Genomic DNA, 15406 nt, shown 5'->3' with positions numbered 1-15406 from the left:
CAAAATAAAATAAGAAAACAGGATAACGAGAGAATGCTGAGGACTGTCAGCTAGCCAGACAGCTGTAACTGCACATATCTCTTATTGCGATACTAAGACGCAATGTTTTATATCGTTTGTTCGCAGCATCTATAGACAATTAGACATCAATCAAAAGTCCCGGTGGCAGGCATTTGAAAAATACTAGCGCCTCCAGCTGAAATACAGAGCAGGAAAATTAATGTCGGAAATAAACAGAACAATCTACGAGGTGAGAGCTAAGAATCAGCTAAGGATCAGCCCCTTCAGGCGGACCGGGCCTCCACTGAGGCGATGCTGCGAACACCACTGCCCACAACGTGTTTTCGGGCTTCTTACTCCTTGGTGAAGGCCGAGATCCCGGGAGAACCTGCGCTGATGAGTCGATGCCGTTCTGCAGGAAGTTGCAGGAAGCTGCAGGCCAGCATGCACCCTGCAGCCCCAAGGATTCTGGCTAAGGATCAGGCTGACACTCAGCACTAACAATCTAGCCCTAGCGGATCCTGTTTGACTGATTGTTTACCCGATGGCATTGCTAATGGAATCTATAGCGACATGCCAGACAGCGAGGGGGCTTCGGGGATTCCCAATAATAGAACCATCTCGAGGGAGTTTGATTAACACGGAATGAGTGACTGCATATATAGGTAGACTGTTGCTAGCTGCCGCGAGGACTGTATTTCTCTTGCCATATACTCTAAATCCAACATATTCAGACGCTGGTTTGGTGCACGTTGATGTGCCCCAGCCATGTCTCCTCTTCTGTCTGCTCCCCCGGCGAAGACCCAAAACAAACTCAACAATGTCCTCAATAACGTTGCCAAACAATGCAACACATCGCCCGACCAAGTCCAAGATGTCTACCCTTGCACGCCGCTGCAGCAGGGCCTGATAGCCCTATCCGTGACGACCCCGGGCGCGTACATGGCACAGCATGTGTACAAGCTGCAGCCCGGGGTCGATCAGGAACGCATGAAACAAGCCTGGAGCGCCGTCTTCCAGAAACACGCGATCCTGCGCACGCGCATCCTGATGCTCGGAGAAAATGCCATGCAGGTGGTGCTGAAGCACGCGGTGGGCCCGTGGAGCGACTGCAGCGATCTGCAGGCATATCTCACAGCAGATCAAGCGATCGCTCTGCAACTGGGCGAACCACTGTCGCGACTGGCCATCTCCGCTTCCCATGTGGTCTGGAGTGCCCACCACAGCATCTACGACGGTTTCTCCGTCGAGCTTATCCTGCGTGACGTCGCCGCTGTCTACGCCGACGGGGATATCCCACAACGGCCCTCGTTTCGCCAGTTCATCCAGCGCACCTTCCAGCAGAAGCAAAAGGCGCAGACTGAGGAGTTTTGGAAGCAGAAGACTGCCCACATCGAGGATGTGGATTTGTTTCCCCGGCTGCCAGCTCCGACACACCGACCGCAGCCCAACAGCGTTTACGAGCGTGAGACGAGACTGTCGATTGAGGGCCCGTCAAGAGTCACTCTGTCGACCGTCGCAAACGCAGCCTGGGCCCTTGTGCAGTCCAGCCATCTCGGGGTCGACCAGGTAGCGTATGGAGCGACATTAAGCGGGCGCAACAGCAACATGCCAGATATCGACAAGGTCGTTGGCCCTACCCTTGCAACAGTCCCAGTGTGTCTGGACGTGAACCGCAACCAGCTTGTACGCGACTATCTGCAGGCGACGCAGGCTTACTTCACTGAGATAATTCCCCATCAGCACATCGGACTGCAGAATCTGAAGCGATTGAACGCGACTACGGCGGCAATTTGCAACTTCCAGACCCTCTTTGCGTTCCAGCCAGCAGGTATGGCTGAGTCGCAGCCATATAGCCATCTCCTTGCTGAGGAGAACGAGGCTGGAATCGATGCTGGTTTCTATAACTACGCCCTTACCGTGCAGTGCTCCCTTGCCGGGAATGGAACCTTTAAGCTGCTTGCTTCATACGACGACAGCCTGATATCGCAACCGCAGATGGAACGGCTTGTCTTCCAGTTCGAGCACATCGTCTCCCAGCTCATCACTAAGAACGGGACAGAAAAGCTGAAGGACATTGACATTATTTCTCCCCAGGACCTGGCGGTGCTTGATGCCTGGGATAGAATGGCTGAGCGATATCCAGCGCCATTACCCTTGGACGCAATCAGTCACTCCATCGCCGCTCGTCCTAATGCCACAGCTGTATCTGCCTGGGACGGCACCCTCTCCTACACACAACTCGACGCCCTCGCAGGGAGACTCGCCAGCTGGCTGGTCCAGAGCTGCAACGTCGGCCCAGAAACAGTGGTCCCGATTTGCTTCCACCGGTCGCAGTGGATGATCGTGTCCATGCTGGCAGCCCTGAAGGCCGGCGGTGCATTCCTCCTGCTTGACCCCATCTACCCAGAGCAGCGTCTCAACTACATGATGGACATGGTGCAGGCTAGAACCATCTTAATCTCAGAATCATGCAAAGAAAAGTTCACCACGTTCAATGGAACAGCCCAAGTCGTCGACGCTGCCTGGTTCGACACCCACACCGAAAAAGCCATCCCTCTTCCTCTAGAGAAGGACCTCCCTTCTGATCGCGCCATGTATCTCGTCTTCACATCCGGAACCACCGGCCAGCCAAAGGGCGTTGTGACCACCCACCAGAGCTACGCCGTAGGCGCAGCAGGACACATCCCAGCCCTCGGCCTAGACACAAACACGCGACAGCTGTTCTTCTCATCCCCAGCCTTCGACTTGAGTATCTACGAGACAATTGGGTCCTTAATGGCAGGCAGCACCATCTGCGTCCCAGCAGAGGAAGACCGGAACGGCAGCGTCGCGCCCGTTATACGGAATATGAACGTGAATATGATATCCCTGACTTCGTCGTACGCCCGTCATATGCGTCCTGAAGACGTTCCTTGTTTGAAGACGCTTGCCTTGGCGGGAGAGCCCATGGCGACGGACGTTCAGCGCGTCTGGGCCGATAAGCTTACTCTGCTGAATGCGTATGGCCCGGCTGAGTGCTCTGTTGTTAGTACTGTGAGACGCCCTGTCTTGATGGATACGTATTCTGCCAATATTGGTCCACCCACGGCGGGCAGGGCGTGGATCGTGGATCCGAAGGATCATGACTCCCTGCTTCCCATAGGAGCTACCGGTGAGCTGCTGATCGAGGGAGGGCATCTTGGTCGTGGGTACCTGAATGATCCGGAGAAGACGGCGGCAGCGTATATCTTTGATCCCCGCTGGGCGAAGACAAAGGGATCCGGACCAAGACGGTTATATAAGACGGGTGACTTGGTGCACTTTGATGAGGATGGGTCTATCATTATCGAAGGACGCAAAGATACGCAGGTCAAGATCCGAGGCCAGCGTGTTGAGATCGCAGAGGTTGAATACCATGTTACGAAGTTATTCCCCAAGGCTGCTGGGACTGCTGTCGAGGTCTTCAGACACGAGAGCCAGGTCCATCTCATAGCGTTTCTCTTCTGCGATGAAGAGACGTGGAATGGAGGTGATTCCTCAGAGAAGATCCTTCAGCGTCTGAGCACCCCTGATATAAAGACTATGTCGGATATCAAGCTCCAGCTCGAAAAGGTCCTCCCTCACCATATGGTACCTACTCGATACCAGCTGTGGCCGCACATGCCCACCTCGCTTTCTGGGAAACTAGAGAGAAAGGCACTACGAGAGGAGCTGCGTCGCCCGAGTGGAAATATCATCGAGCTCGACGAGACAAGTGCCGTCTTTCCTGACATTGATCCCTCAGACAGCGTTGCCCTCCGCCTCAACCAGAAGATCCTGGATCTCGCATCCGGCGAGAAGACAGCAGCCCTGGAGGGCCGGGACTTCCCCCTGTCTATTCTCGGCTTGGACTCAATCCAGCTTATCAGCATTGTGACATTCATCCGCAGCGAGTGGGGAACCAAGATGACAGTCGGCACATTATACGACCTCAAGCTCACCCTGACGGACCTGGCAGACCTGATCAAGGGCCCGCAATCAGGCAGGACAAGTCCGGCTGTACCAACTCTTGACTTGTCGAAAGAGCTGCAGAGCGTGTACCGGGAATTAACACGCCGGTCGGAATCCGTCAAGCATAAACGAAGGGTCTTCCTGACTGGTGCAACCGGGCTGCTAGGCTCACAGATCCTGCGTCAACTCCTCGCCGACCCCAGCGTGCAGCGAGTAATCGTGCATGTGCGCGCAAGCGATGCCACCAAGGGCATGGCCCGCGTTGTATCTACTGCAACATTAGCCAAATGGTGGTCCCCTTCCTACGCAAGCCGGGTGGAATGCTGGCCAGGGGATCTTGCAATGCCCCAGCTCGGTCTCCAGTCTGAGCAGTGGCGGATGCTCTGCGGACTAGGAGAGCCGGAGACCCGAGTCACCTCAATCATCCACAACGGTGCAGCCGTGCAGTGGCAGGCACCGTATCAGGCGCTCAAGGCTGCGAATGTGGACTCTACCGTGGAACTGTTAACGGCTGTAGCGCAGTGGGCAGAGCCTGGTAGTTTCACGTTCGTCTCGGGAGGGTTGAAGAAATCCCCAGGGCAGGACTTTGAGTCGTTCCTGAAGGCCCTGGAACAGGCGAACGGGTACAGCCAGAGTAAATTCGTTGCTGAGGAGCTGGTCTCGCGCTTTGCGGGCCATCAGTCTGTCCATCGAGTCTCAATTGTCCGTCCCGGTTGGGTTATCGGGACTGAGCAGGATGCTGTCCCGAATACCGATGATTTTCTGTGGAAGCTAGTCCAGGCCTGTATCCAGATTGGAGCTTATCCTGCTGAGGGAGGAGAGCAGTGGTTGACCGTTGCTGATGCTGAGGAGGTATCAACTCGTATTCTGGGCACCACATTTGCAGCCAGTGGTGACTCTCCATCCGTTGATAATGTGGACAATGGTACCACGGTCTCGCGCTTCTGGGAGCTAATCAAGGAAGCAACAGGCATGAAGCTGACCCCGATGACCGCTGAAAGCTGGAAACAGGCTGCGCAGGACTTTGTTTCTCGCCAGTCGAACCAGGCGCCGTTTTTGCCGGTGCTGGCTATGCTGCAGGATCCCCAGATGAGCTTTGGGGTGAAGCAGCCCGCAGATGCAAGACCGAGTGGCCAGGTCGATGCTGCAATGAAGAGCAATGTCCGGACTCTCGTGGAAGCTGGCTTCTTCTCTGAGTCTCCGAGTGCAACTGCTGCGGCGAAGGTGTTTACCAGATCCCGTGTTAACGAGGCTCGACCGGGGTTGTTTCTTTAATTATGTATATATCTTGCCTTTCTTACATCTTTGATATACTCAGTTTACTTCTACTTTAACTTGACCTTGTATTGTTTCTTTTATTGTGATACAATCTCTTTACCAGCCTTTAAGTTGAAGTTTTGATAATTTAAAAAGACGATATCAGACATTGCATCTGAATTCATATGTACATAGAAAATATAACTGCAGTCTTAACCTAACACGTATTCACTTGGTCGACAAGATCAGATAAAAAGATGAAACAGAATGAAAAGAATGAAACATGAAAACGACAACAGATTGAGCATCTACTCTAAACCCATCCCCATCCCATTCACCAAGCCCTCACCGTCTCCCCCATCTGGCACAAAGTAGAATTTCCCAGGCCGGCCCTGCCGCCTGAGTATCATGTTGAGCAGATCTGACAGCATCAGCTCCTGCCAGTCCTCTGTGTCGTATCCCGGCTCCATCATGTCCTCCTCCACCACTGTAACAACCCCGCCAGGGTCTTTGCCTGTTGAAGACGAGACAGAGTCGAACTCAGACGGTGCCTGTATTTGAGTAACGTCTGAATGTTGCGATTCAGCTCTGGATACAGCACTAGAGCTGGTGGACCTCCGGCCAGAGAAGAATGAACGGCCACGACGTGAGATAGGTCTGCGCGGGCTCCGCGATTTCCGCCATCGGTCTAGCTTTTCAGACGCCAGGAGAGGCTCTTCAGTAGATGGCAGCGGTGTTGATGTGGCTGCCGTAGCCAGCGACGGCGTCAACAAGGGCGTCTGGATAGGTGTCTGGTCTGGCGAGTCGTGGTAATCCAGTGATGGAACGCCCTCTTCAGGAATACTGGTGGGAAGGCTAAAGTACGAGCCATCACCGACAGACCGGATAAAGTCAACCACAGCCTCGTGGTATTCAGCACCGATGGGGATTGCGTGAGCCCCTGGATGCATGATTTTCCGCCGTCGAGCTCCCCCAATCTGTGCTTTGTCTACTGCGGCGGCCATCTCAGATGGCACGACGGGGTCGAATTCTCCCATGAAGTGGAGGAAGGGGGTCTCGATGATGGGGTTTTCGTAGAAGGCGGAGAAGACGGGGCTGACGCCCATGTAGGCGCCGTATGTGATGCCGAATTTGAAGGGTGGGTGATCGAGGTCTTTGTAGGGCTCTGGATACCGCACGGCATCTGGGAATGTGGCGGCGTATTCTTCGAATCTTTGGCGTCGTCGAGGTCCCTCAAGGAGAGATGCAACCATGCCCCCGACTACGGAGCCTTGGGAGAAGCAGATGATGCCGTCAAAGGGGCCTTCTGTGCGTAGTATCTCGGCTACCCTGTTAATGCTGTCGAGCAGGCCTGTTGGTGGATCGTCTTCGTGTAGCCGGAACCAGGCATGGGTGTCGATTTCGTCTGGGTCTTTGAAGGTATCGGATCTTTCTCTTTGGATGTCTTGCAGATAGTCCAGTCTGTCCGAGACTTTGTATGAGATTTCTCCCGTTGGGAAGTAGAAGGAGGCATTTGGGAACGCTATCTGGATGTGCTGCTGCAACCGGTGCGTCTTTCTTTCGAAGACGGGCCCCGTTTGCGTGTGGCCGTGGAGACAGAGAATGCGCATCTTGCTGAATCTGATATGATAGGCAGGTGATCTATGGAGGGGGAAAGATGGAACGAGCGTTATAGAGACATATATCCAGCAAAGTGCAGAGGTACTTCGGTTCTGCGTCAGACAAGCGAGTGTGATATCCAGCCCAGCACAACCACTTGGCCGAATTACAAATTATATCGAGCTATAAGTCCCTCATGCCTTGATGCTGTTAGCCGTCGAGCAGATTACAGCAGCTCCTTCGCCTCGTTCTCCAGTCATCTTCATGCAAACACCATCTACTAACAAGATACTATACAGCTGCTGTCAGCAGGATGCACCAAGGAAAGTCACCAAGGAACAGCCGTCCGCAATTAGAGTAAAATACCGTTCAGGCTCCCCAAGACGAGTTTGCAAATCTGCAATACACGATCGCGAGGAATCGCCCAGGCCTATCAAGACCCAACCGTTGGCACGGGTAAACGATCCAGCATCTCCCTCGCACGCCAGCTGCGCCTCTACTGCTTAAACCCACTACTTGAATCCACTGCATGAACCCACATGGCTTGAAGGATCTGTATGCCACCGCGTTCCAGGCATTTACTCAACGCCACCGGCAGACTTTGCAGAGCTCGATCACCTCAGCCCATCGACTCATCGAGGGATGCGAAGCCGGATCCACTACCAAGGCGGGTTTGACCGCCTGTCAGACGGCCAGATGCCGTGACGATGGGCCCGAAGCTCTTTTACTTTACTCTGAGTGCAGCTGTTTTACCCTGGGGCTGAAAGCTCATGTTGTGAAGCAGGCAGGGCTTGCTCCCCACTCCCCCCACTGAATAAGCTGATGCAGTTACCAGTTAGTTGCCACCGACATTAACAACCACATGGGCAGACTCCTCACTCTCAGCTGGCATTGGGGGCTGAAAGCACGTACTTTGCCGTGGCCCACAATACTCCGGAGACACTCGGCGTGCGACTCGGTCGAAACTCGCAGTCGCACGGTGCGGGCCCGACTGCGTATTGGCATGCAGCTGCAGCAGGACGAATGAAAGAGCCGTAATCCAACACATCGGCCTGCGGAAACAGTAGGTGGGGCTAGCTGGGACATTTGCTCCTGCTCGGTATTATGATCCGGATATCGTGGCATCCGGCTAATGTGGTATGTGGCAAGCAGATGCCAGACTGTCTCCCACGTTTCGTTATTCCAGAAACAAAGCACGCACTTAATTAATCCTTTCAATAACATTAACCTACGAGCTGGCTAAAGTAGCTAATCCTTCTTCAAATCGACGATCTGCTCGGATACCCCGTCCCCCGTCACCACCAGCATCTGCAAGTGATCCCCAACCTCGATGTGCCTCTCCGTCGCCCCCTGATACGCATCTCGCACCAGCTGCTCCGCCGTGTGCTGGTCTAGCCTCCCCAGGCGGGGGACCTGGCTGTCCAGGAACGGCAGCATCAGACTACTCGCCTCCCCGGCCGCACAATGCGTGCGCTTCTCAATACACCCCGCCGGGTCGTAGTAGTACACTGCCCCCTCCCCATCTGCATCCAGCCCCGCGACCATAGTCTGGAGTTGATACGGGAAGAAGCGCTTCTCATAGAGTAGAGTCGAGACGCGCTGCGCGCAGGCCCGGAGACTGATATTGCGGCCGTGCTGGTACTTGTACATGGCGGCGATGTGGTCGAGTTTCTCCTTCAGGGCGTGCCCGTCGGCAGCGAACCCGATCACGGAGATCACGATTGAGGAGCGCTCGGCGTCTTGGATTGTGAAGACCTTGGGCTCGTACCGCGTGTTGATGTTGTAGCCGGCGGTTGAGCGGGTGTCGCCGGCGAGAATCGCGAACCCGGGGCCGGAGATGCCGAGTGTGGCGCCGCCGTTGCTGGTGTATCTACGATCGTTAACAATGTGAACCTTTGTAGAGTAGGGTGTAGAGTAGGTGTAGAGTAGGGTTATAGTGGAGGCATACGGGTAGAATCTAGTTTCCTTTGCCATGGTGTATGTCTCGCTAGAACGGAAATAAGAACAGCAAAAAAACCGAACAACGAAAATAAACTGGAAACAAAGTTCTTCTAGAGCTAAGAGCAGAGCAAGAGCAAGAGCAGAATAAATGCGTAATATCGTAACAGGCACTAGGACTGGTCGGTGTGATCTTTCGGCCTTACCGGACGTCTTCCGAGGGCTGGAGTGGGCAGCACAAGAACAAACCCAGCCGGCGTATATAAGCACGACGCTGTCAGCAGGCAGAAGACACCACGTCAATCACGCAGTCTGCAGGGCTCTGATTCGCGAGCGCGTCTTGAACCAGCAGCGCCGGCATAAGCGCTAGTGGGAGCAGCGTCAAGGCACACCTGCACGATCGGCCGCCGGCTGAAACGCCTAAACAGAAGAAGTTAAGACTAAACAGAAGAAGTCAAGACCAAGACGTAAACCGGTTCGAGTTTGAGTTGGAATTCAGGCTCCACTTCGGGCGCGGTGCATTGCGTGATGGATTCGTGAAGAATCAGGACTTGGATTCGAACAGCAAGACAAAGGGTACTATGTACAGAAAACACGCTGAAACCACAAGACAAAAGAAATGTAGGATATATCATCGACTGTGAATATCATCGACTCCCCCATAACACACCCGGCGAGTACAGGTCCATCTGGCCCCAGTCAAAGTCGAACGGCGGCGAGGGCACATTCAGGGGCGGATAGAAGGAGGCCGTCGACGCGAGCAGAGGCTGAGCGTGCTGGGCCTGCTGGACCTGCTGCATCTGCACCTGCACCTGCATCTGCATCTGGAGCATCAGCTGCCTCGGGCTCAGTCCGCAGGTTCCAGACTCCCTGTGGAAGTTCCGCGCCGTCGACCGCGTGAAGACCCGCCCACAGTCCGGGCAGGGATGGACCTTGGCCTGCCCGTTCTTCTCGCGCAGGTGTCGCCGGTAATTTCCCAGAGATGAGAATTTCCGCCCCTCGCAGCCATGGTCCCAGCAGCGCACCTCCATCAGGCTGCCCGTGCCAGAGCCACTGCCCGGGGATTTGCACGGCCGGTCTCTGGCTCTGTCGGGGTGGGCGTGTCGGCTCTGGCCGACTCCACAGCGCTGCACGCGTCGGGCAGTGGGTCGCCCTGGGCCAACGTTCTGGGGGCCGTTTTGTGGAGTTCGCTGGGGGCTTGGTTCGTTGCACTTGCGACTGTCGTCTGTCTGGCTGGGGAGGGGCCAGAGCCAGCTGGCGGGGGAGGGCTCTGACATGCTCGTGCTGTTACTCGTGGTGGTGCTGGTGGTGGTGCTGCTGGTGGGGGACGGAGGAGACACGTTGTACGTTGAGTATAGGTCTGGGAAGTCTGGGTTTGTCGTTATCGTCTGGTGCTGTAGTTGTGCTTGTTGTAATGGTTGTGCTTGTTGTGCTTGTACTGCTTGTAATTGTGATAATGGCTGCTGCTGCTGTGGCTGTCGCTTTGCGAGGGCTCGTCGTGGGCGTGTGGTCATGATGAATGTAGGGCAGCGTAGGAATAAGTACAGCCGTAGAAGGCGCAACAGTGCAGCAGCTGCAGGACCGGTTTATATCCTGACAGGCTATCCAGTTCGCGGCCAGGGTGGTGAGGATGGCATCACAGTGATCTGCGGACAAGCCAGTCGGGCATTTTGCACGACAAGGATGGCCGGTGGAGAAGTCTTCTTCATCGATTCTCCTTCTGATTCAGCGGACCAGCCTGCAACGGTCCCTGACTCGCTCCCAATATTAGGATAAGCGCTAGGATCACCGCGCCCACGAGGAGAACCACAGAATGCCGGTGGCATCACAACCTTCTGCTGCGAGTTCTCCAAACGGCCGCTCCGACAGTCTATTCAGCCGTTTAAACGCCAGGCTGTGCCAGTCTCAGGCGTGTCACAGAGATGACCTCGCTGTGGCTTTGCCGTTTCAGATTCGTCTATCAATGTAACTCTCTTATTCAATCTATCTGCTAGTGTCTATCTGCGAAGCCTGCGTCTGAATCTGATCTACTTCTGCGGTCCGGCCGTGACTCGCTTCCACTCCATGCCCAGCACGCCGATGACCGATGCTGCTGCTAGCCCAATGGAGAGGTACCACGTCTTCACGATGGCCGCGTTGCACAACCCCATGATCGTCGCCAGGGACTCCGCCGGCACGAGGTTGCGGATCTCTCGGTTACCGGCGTTCAAGACCTCAGAGGCGCTGACCTCCGGGAACCGCGCGCTGATGGTCGACGCCAGGGTCCCTGTGTAAATGGTGTCTGCGGCCGACAGGGCAATAGTGCCGCCTAGCGTCTGGGCTAGCACGATCAGCGACACGCCTATGGGGATGTCGTTCATTGGCAGGATTGTCTGCGCTGCTACGAGGGTCTGCTGCAGGGCGCACCCTAGGCCTACACCGGCCGGAACCTGATACCCTAGCACATCGCGGATCGGCGACGTGTACTCTAGCGTCGACAGGAGGCCCATTCCCACGGACAGGAGGGCCGTCGCGATGATCATGAAGGGCACGTAGTGGCCGATCACAGGGGTCAGGATTCCACACAGCGTCGTGAAGACAACGGCCGCCCCGATAATGGGGAGTAATTTGACCGCGGACGAGATGACCGACAGGTCTTTGATCACCTGTAGCCAGATCGGCAGCTAAACCAGTACATCCAGTTAGTTCAAATTCTCTAGTTCATGTTTCTGGGCTGTGCTTTCTAGTCCATGTTTCTGCAGGGTGGCACTCACGTAGTATTCCAGGATGAACCCTGTCCCTGACGTGCAGAAGGAGAAGAACATGCCAAACGCGATGCTCCTCCGTTTCACAATTCCCATCGGAACGAGTGCTTCATCCCCCTTTCTGCTTTGCACTGCCATGAATGCCCCCATGAGCACTCCAAACAGGATGAAGAGCACGATGATCCGGGCATTCTTCCACGAATACTCCTTGCCTCCCCACAGCAGGGCCAGGATCAAGCACAGGATGGAGGCGAGGAACAGGGTAAACGCAGGCAAGTCGAGCTTCTCAATCTTCTGTTTCCACGTCGTCGGCGGCGTCGTCGGGGCTTTTACCTTGAGCATGAAGATGATGATGGCGAAGGTCGGGGCGGCCATGATCGGGTTGATATAGAAGATCCTGAGCAGTTAGCCTCCTGGCCTTTCAGAGAAGTTCACGATCGCGTCTTACCATCTCCAGGTGGTGCCATTGATGATTCCACCGGCGAGCAGAGGACCGCAAATGAACGCGACACCATTGACAGCACCGAGAATGCCGTTGAAGACCGCCACTTTTGCTCTGGGCACGGACTGCGAGAGGATCGTTAGGGCTCCGGACAGAATCCCTCCTGCGCCAATGCCTGCGATCGTGCGACCACTACAACTGTCAGCTCTGTCGTTTGTCTACGGCCGTCGCACTCACAGAATCAGGGCAATCGAGTTAGGGGCTGTTGCGCAGATGATCGATCCGATCTCGAAGAGCAGCAGAGCGCCCAGGTAGACGGTTTTGACCGGCAGCATCGAGTACAGCCGGCCAAACACCAGCTGGAACGCGCAGTCCTGCGAATGTCAGCCTTCCCCCTGTATTCTCCATGGATATACACACCGTGAACAAGTACGCTGATCCATACCAGCCAGTGTCCTGCAGCGAATGGAACTCGTCGGTGATGGTCGCGATCGCAGTTCCCAGCACCACCTCGTCCTGTTCCTGTTAGCAACGAAAGCAGCGACCGGTGAAAACATACCAATGCGACTTGAAAGACCGACAGACAAAGGCCGATGAAGATGAGCGAGAACTTCAGGTGGCCGACATAATGGACCTCCTCCTCGTCCTCAGTCGAGGGCGTGGGCGAGCGCTGGCTGAGCTCCTCTGGCGTCAGCGCTGGGGTCTGAGTCTTCTCGGATTTTTCCATTTCCATGGTGGGCATGAAAAACAATCAGTCAAACGCAGCTGACCCTTTGATTTTCTGACACCCCATCATTAAGTAGAATTCTGCGCAGGCATCCAGGCGTCGTGGCCCTGCAATGCGCAGCCGGTGGTTTAGCGGTTTAGGCACAAAGCCTGCGTAACGACTAAGTAACGACTACCAGTAACGCATTTCGCTGTTTCTTTGTTTTTGAATACCATTACCGGCCGACCGCCGAGTCCAACACGATCTGATTTGGCGCATTCCATTGGCTGTGCGTGAGATCTCTGCAGTATCTGACCCATCAGCCCCATAATCCGGCCCTAGAGCGTCTAACAGTTACACTAAAGTAACAAGTCTGAAAGGCTCCATCCAGCTGAATGGAGGGTCTGGTCCAGATTAATTCTGGCTCACTGCTTGCATAATCCGCACGGTCAGCCTCTGGCCCACCCATTCAGCCCCGGAGTCGTCTCCGGTCTGCAGACAGACATTATTAACCTCGCCATATTGAGGGATATTGCAGTATGCAATTGCTAATGCTGAGTGAGAAGAGTGGCGCTACGGCTCGGTCAACGTCCGCTCGCAGACACTTCCCTGTCAGGAAGAAGGATTCGACTAAGGAAGAGCAAGAATTGGCCCCAGACGATCGCTGAGGTTATTCTGCTGGCACAGTATACATTATACAATAGCATGGCACCAACAGCTCTGGGTTCTGGTCCAGCTCGCCCATCTGATGTCAATCAATAGTGTCAGTACACTGTAGTCTACAATCAAGTTCTGTCTCCAAGATGATCTTCACTCCGCCAGAATGGGGCCGTGCCATGATGCCCATCCCCGACTCGCTCCCTATCTACGACTTCCTGCTCCAACGCGACAACCGCCACCTCTACAACTGGACCGCCGACAGCCCGACCCTGACCTGCGCTGTTTCCGACAAGTCATACACCCTCCAGACGATCGCAACCCGGGTCGATGCTCTCTCGCGCAGCCTGAGCCGTGAACTGGGCTGGGGGCCGAATGCAGGCTCGCCCTGGGACAAGGTCATTGGGATCTTCAGTTTCAACACGGTGCGTCTCCAGAATTTAGACTCCGGACTTTCCAACTGGAACTGGGCACTGAGTACTGACGTTATAGATCGACTTCCTGATCGCCTCGTGGGCTGTCCACCGCGTGGGCGGCGTCTGTCTGCTCATGCACCCGACCAGCTCTGCTGCAGAAATCAAACGACATATCACTCTCACTAAATGCCGTGTCCTTTTTACCTGTCGCTCGCTGCTGTCGACGGCTAACGACGCTCTTGCCGACAGTGCAGTCCAAGACCCCAAGGTGTATCTACTCGACCTGCCGGAGGAGCTTGCGAAGACATCTTCTCTTCCCGACCAGGGACAGAAGACAGTCGAACTACTGGTCCAGGAGGGAGCCTCCCTTCCCCAGATCGAGCCATTACAATGGACACCTGGTCAGGGCAAGGAGCAGGTCGCATACCTTTGTCCGACCAGTGGAACTTCCGGACTGCAGGTAAAGCCCCTACCCTACCACCTGTCAATCCAGCTAACAACGAAATAGAAACTCGCCCAGATAACGCATTACAACATCATCGCAAACGTAATTCAGTCAGGGACATTCGAAGCACTACACAAACACGGCCGCACTGAGACTGCACTCGGCTTCCTACCCCTGAGTCACAGCTACGGGTTGATTCTGGCGCACTTGACTGCCTGGCGCGGGGATACCTATATCTTGCATGCTCGCTTCGACATGCAGGCTGCTCTGGCTTCGATTGCGAAATACAAAATCGAGAGGCTGTACCTGGTGGGCTCCCTTGTCTTGTTCCATGTCTTGGTCTGATCGTGGCTAATTGGTGATAGGTACCCCCTATTATCTCTGCCCTGGTTAACAACCCCTTCCTCTTCGAATTGTACGATCTGTCGTCTGTCAAATCTGTTATTACCGGCTCTGGACCGTTTGGACCCCGTCTTGCAGATGCCCTGAGCAAGGTCCGTCCAACGTGGCAGGTTCTCCCTGGTTACGGTAAGACTTGCACAAAACCTCTATCCTTCCGGTCTTCCAATCTAATATTATACGATAGGCCTCACCGAAACTGCCGTGATCATCTCCATCACGAACCCCAACTACATCTACCTCGGCTCAGACGGCTGTCTCCTCCCCGGCGTCGAAGCCAAGCTCATAACCACCGAAGACGTCGAGGTAGACCGGTACGACGAGCCAGGCGAGCTCCTCCTGCGATCGCCCAGCAATATGAAGGGATATCTAGGCCAGCCCGAAGCCACGAAAGAGATCTTCGACGACGAGGGCTGGCTGCGCACGGGGGATATTGCTGTCTTCCGACTCCAGACCAGGGACGGCAAGGACACGCCGTACCTTGATATCGTCGATCGGAAGAAGGATATCATGAAGGTTAAGGGGCTGCAGGTTGCGCCTGTGGAGATTGAGTCGCATCTTGCGGCGCATCCTGCTGTTGCTGAGGTGGCTGTTGTGGGTGTGCGGGATGAGGATGCGGGTGAGAGGCCTTATGCGTTTATTGTCAGGTCCCCGAAGGAGATGGTTGATGTGGATGAGGAGACTATCAAGGCTGAGTTGAATCGGCTGGTGGAGAGTGCGTTGAGTGAGCCGCACTGGCTGCGTAGGAATATTCGCTTTGTGGATGAATTTCCTAAGAGCAGTAATGGGAAGACGCTCAAGTTTAAGCTTAGGGAGACTTTATCTAGTTGA

General features: G+C 55.0%; 6 protein-coding genes across 6 annotated transcripts; 2 read left to right on the top strand and 4 right to left on the bottom strand.

Annotated features, from left to right (window-relative positions):
* Window positions 1-768: 768 nt before the first annotated feature.
* APUU_40143A (non-ribosomal peptide synthetase) lies at window positions 769-5247 on the top strand (the record flags this gene model as incomplete). The annotated part of the gene is made up of 1 exon (XM_041703182.1): window positions 769-5247. One exon carries the CDS (start codon window positions 769-771, stop codon window positions 5245-5247), a length of 4479 nt encoding a protein of 1492 aa, XP_041555893.1.
* Window positions 5248-5537: 290 nt separating this feature from the next.
* Window positions 5538-6839, bottom strand: APUU_40142S (alpha/beta hydrolase; the record flags this gene model as incomplete). Its single annotated transcript, XM_041703181.1, has 1 exon — window positions 5538-6839. One exon carries the CDS (start codon window positions 6837-6839, stop codon window positions 5538-5540), a length of 1302 nt encoding a protein of 433 aa, XP_041555892.1.
* Window positions 6840-8076: 1237 nt separating this feature from the next.
* Window positions 8077-8802, bottom strand: PRE7_1 (proteasome subunit beta type-6; the record flags this gene model as incomplete). Its single annotated transcript, XM_041703180.1, has 2 exons — window positions 8077-8698; window positions 8777-8802. 2 exons carry the CDS (start codon window positions 8800-8802, stop codon window positions 8077-8079), a joined length of 648 nt encoding a protein of 215 aa, XP_041555891.1.
* Window positions 8803-9413: 611 nt separating this feature from the next.
* Window positions 9414-10280, bottom strand: APUU_40140S (uncharacterized protein; the record flags this gene model as incomplete). Its single annotated transcript, XM_041703179.1, has 1 exon — window positions 9414-10280. One exon carries the CDS (start codon window positions 10278-10280, stop codon window positions 9414-9416), a length of 867 nt encoding a protein of 288 aa, XP_041555890.1.
* A 513-nt stretch (window positions 10281-10793) lies between these two features.
* APUU_40139S (MDR family MFS transporter) lies at window positions 10794-12694 on the bottom strand (the record flags this gene model as incomplete). Its single annotated transcript, XM_041703178.1, has 6 exons — window positions 10794-11429; window positions 11520-11907; window positions 11959-12144; window positions 12190-12326; window positions 12373-12468; window positions 12512-12694. The coding sequence occupies 6 exons, from the start codon at window positions 12692-12694 to the stop codon at window positions 10794-10796; spliced, it is 1626 nt and encodes a 541-aa protein (XP_041555889.1).
* A 767-nt stretch (window positions 12695-13461) lies between these two features.
* APUU_40138A (putative NRPS-like protein biosynthetic cluster) lies at window positions 13462-15406 on the top strand (the record flags this gene model as incomplete). Its single annotated transcript, XM_041703177.1, has 5 exons — window positions 13462-13740; window positions 13808-14191; window positions 14240-14485; window positions 14542-14704; window positions 14763-15406. The coding sequence occupies 5 exons, from the start codon at window positions 13462-13464 to the stop codon at window positions 15404-15406; spliced, it is 1716 nt and encodes a 571-aa protein (XP_041555888.1).

The sequence above is a fragment of the Aspergillus puulaauensis genome, chromosome 4 (genome assembly GCF_016861865.1).
Source record: "Aspergillus puulaauensis MK2 DNA, chromosome 4, nearly complete sequence".
NCBI classification, from domain to species: domain Eukaryota; kingdom Fungi; phylum Ascomycota; class Eurotiomycetes; order Eurotiales; family Aspergillaceae; genus Aspergillus; species Aspergillus puulaauensis.
This window is presented reverse-complemented; position numbering and strand designations above follow the sequence as displayed.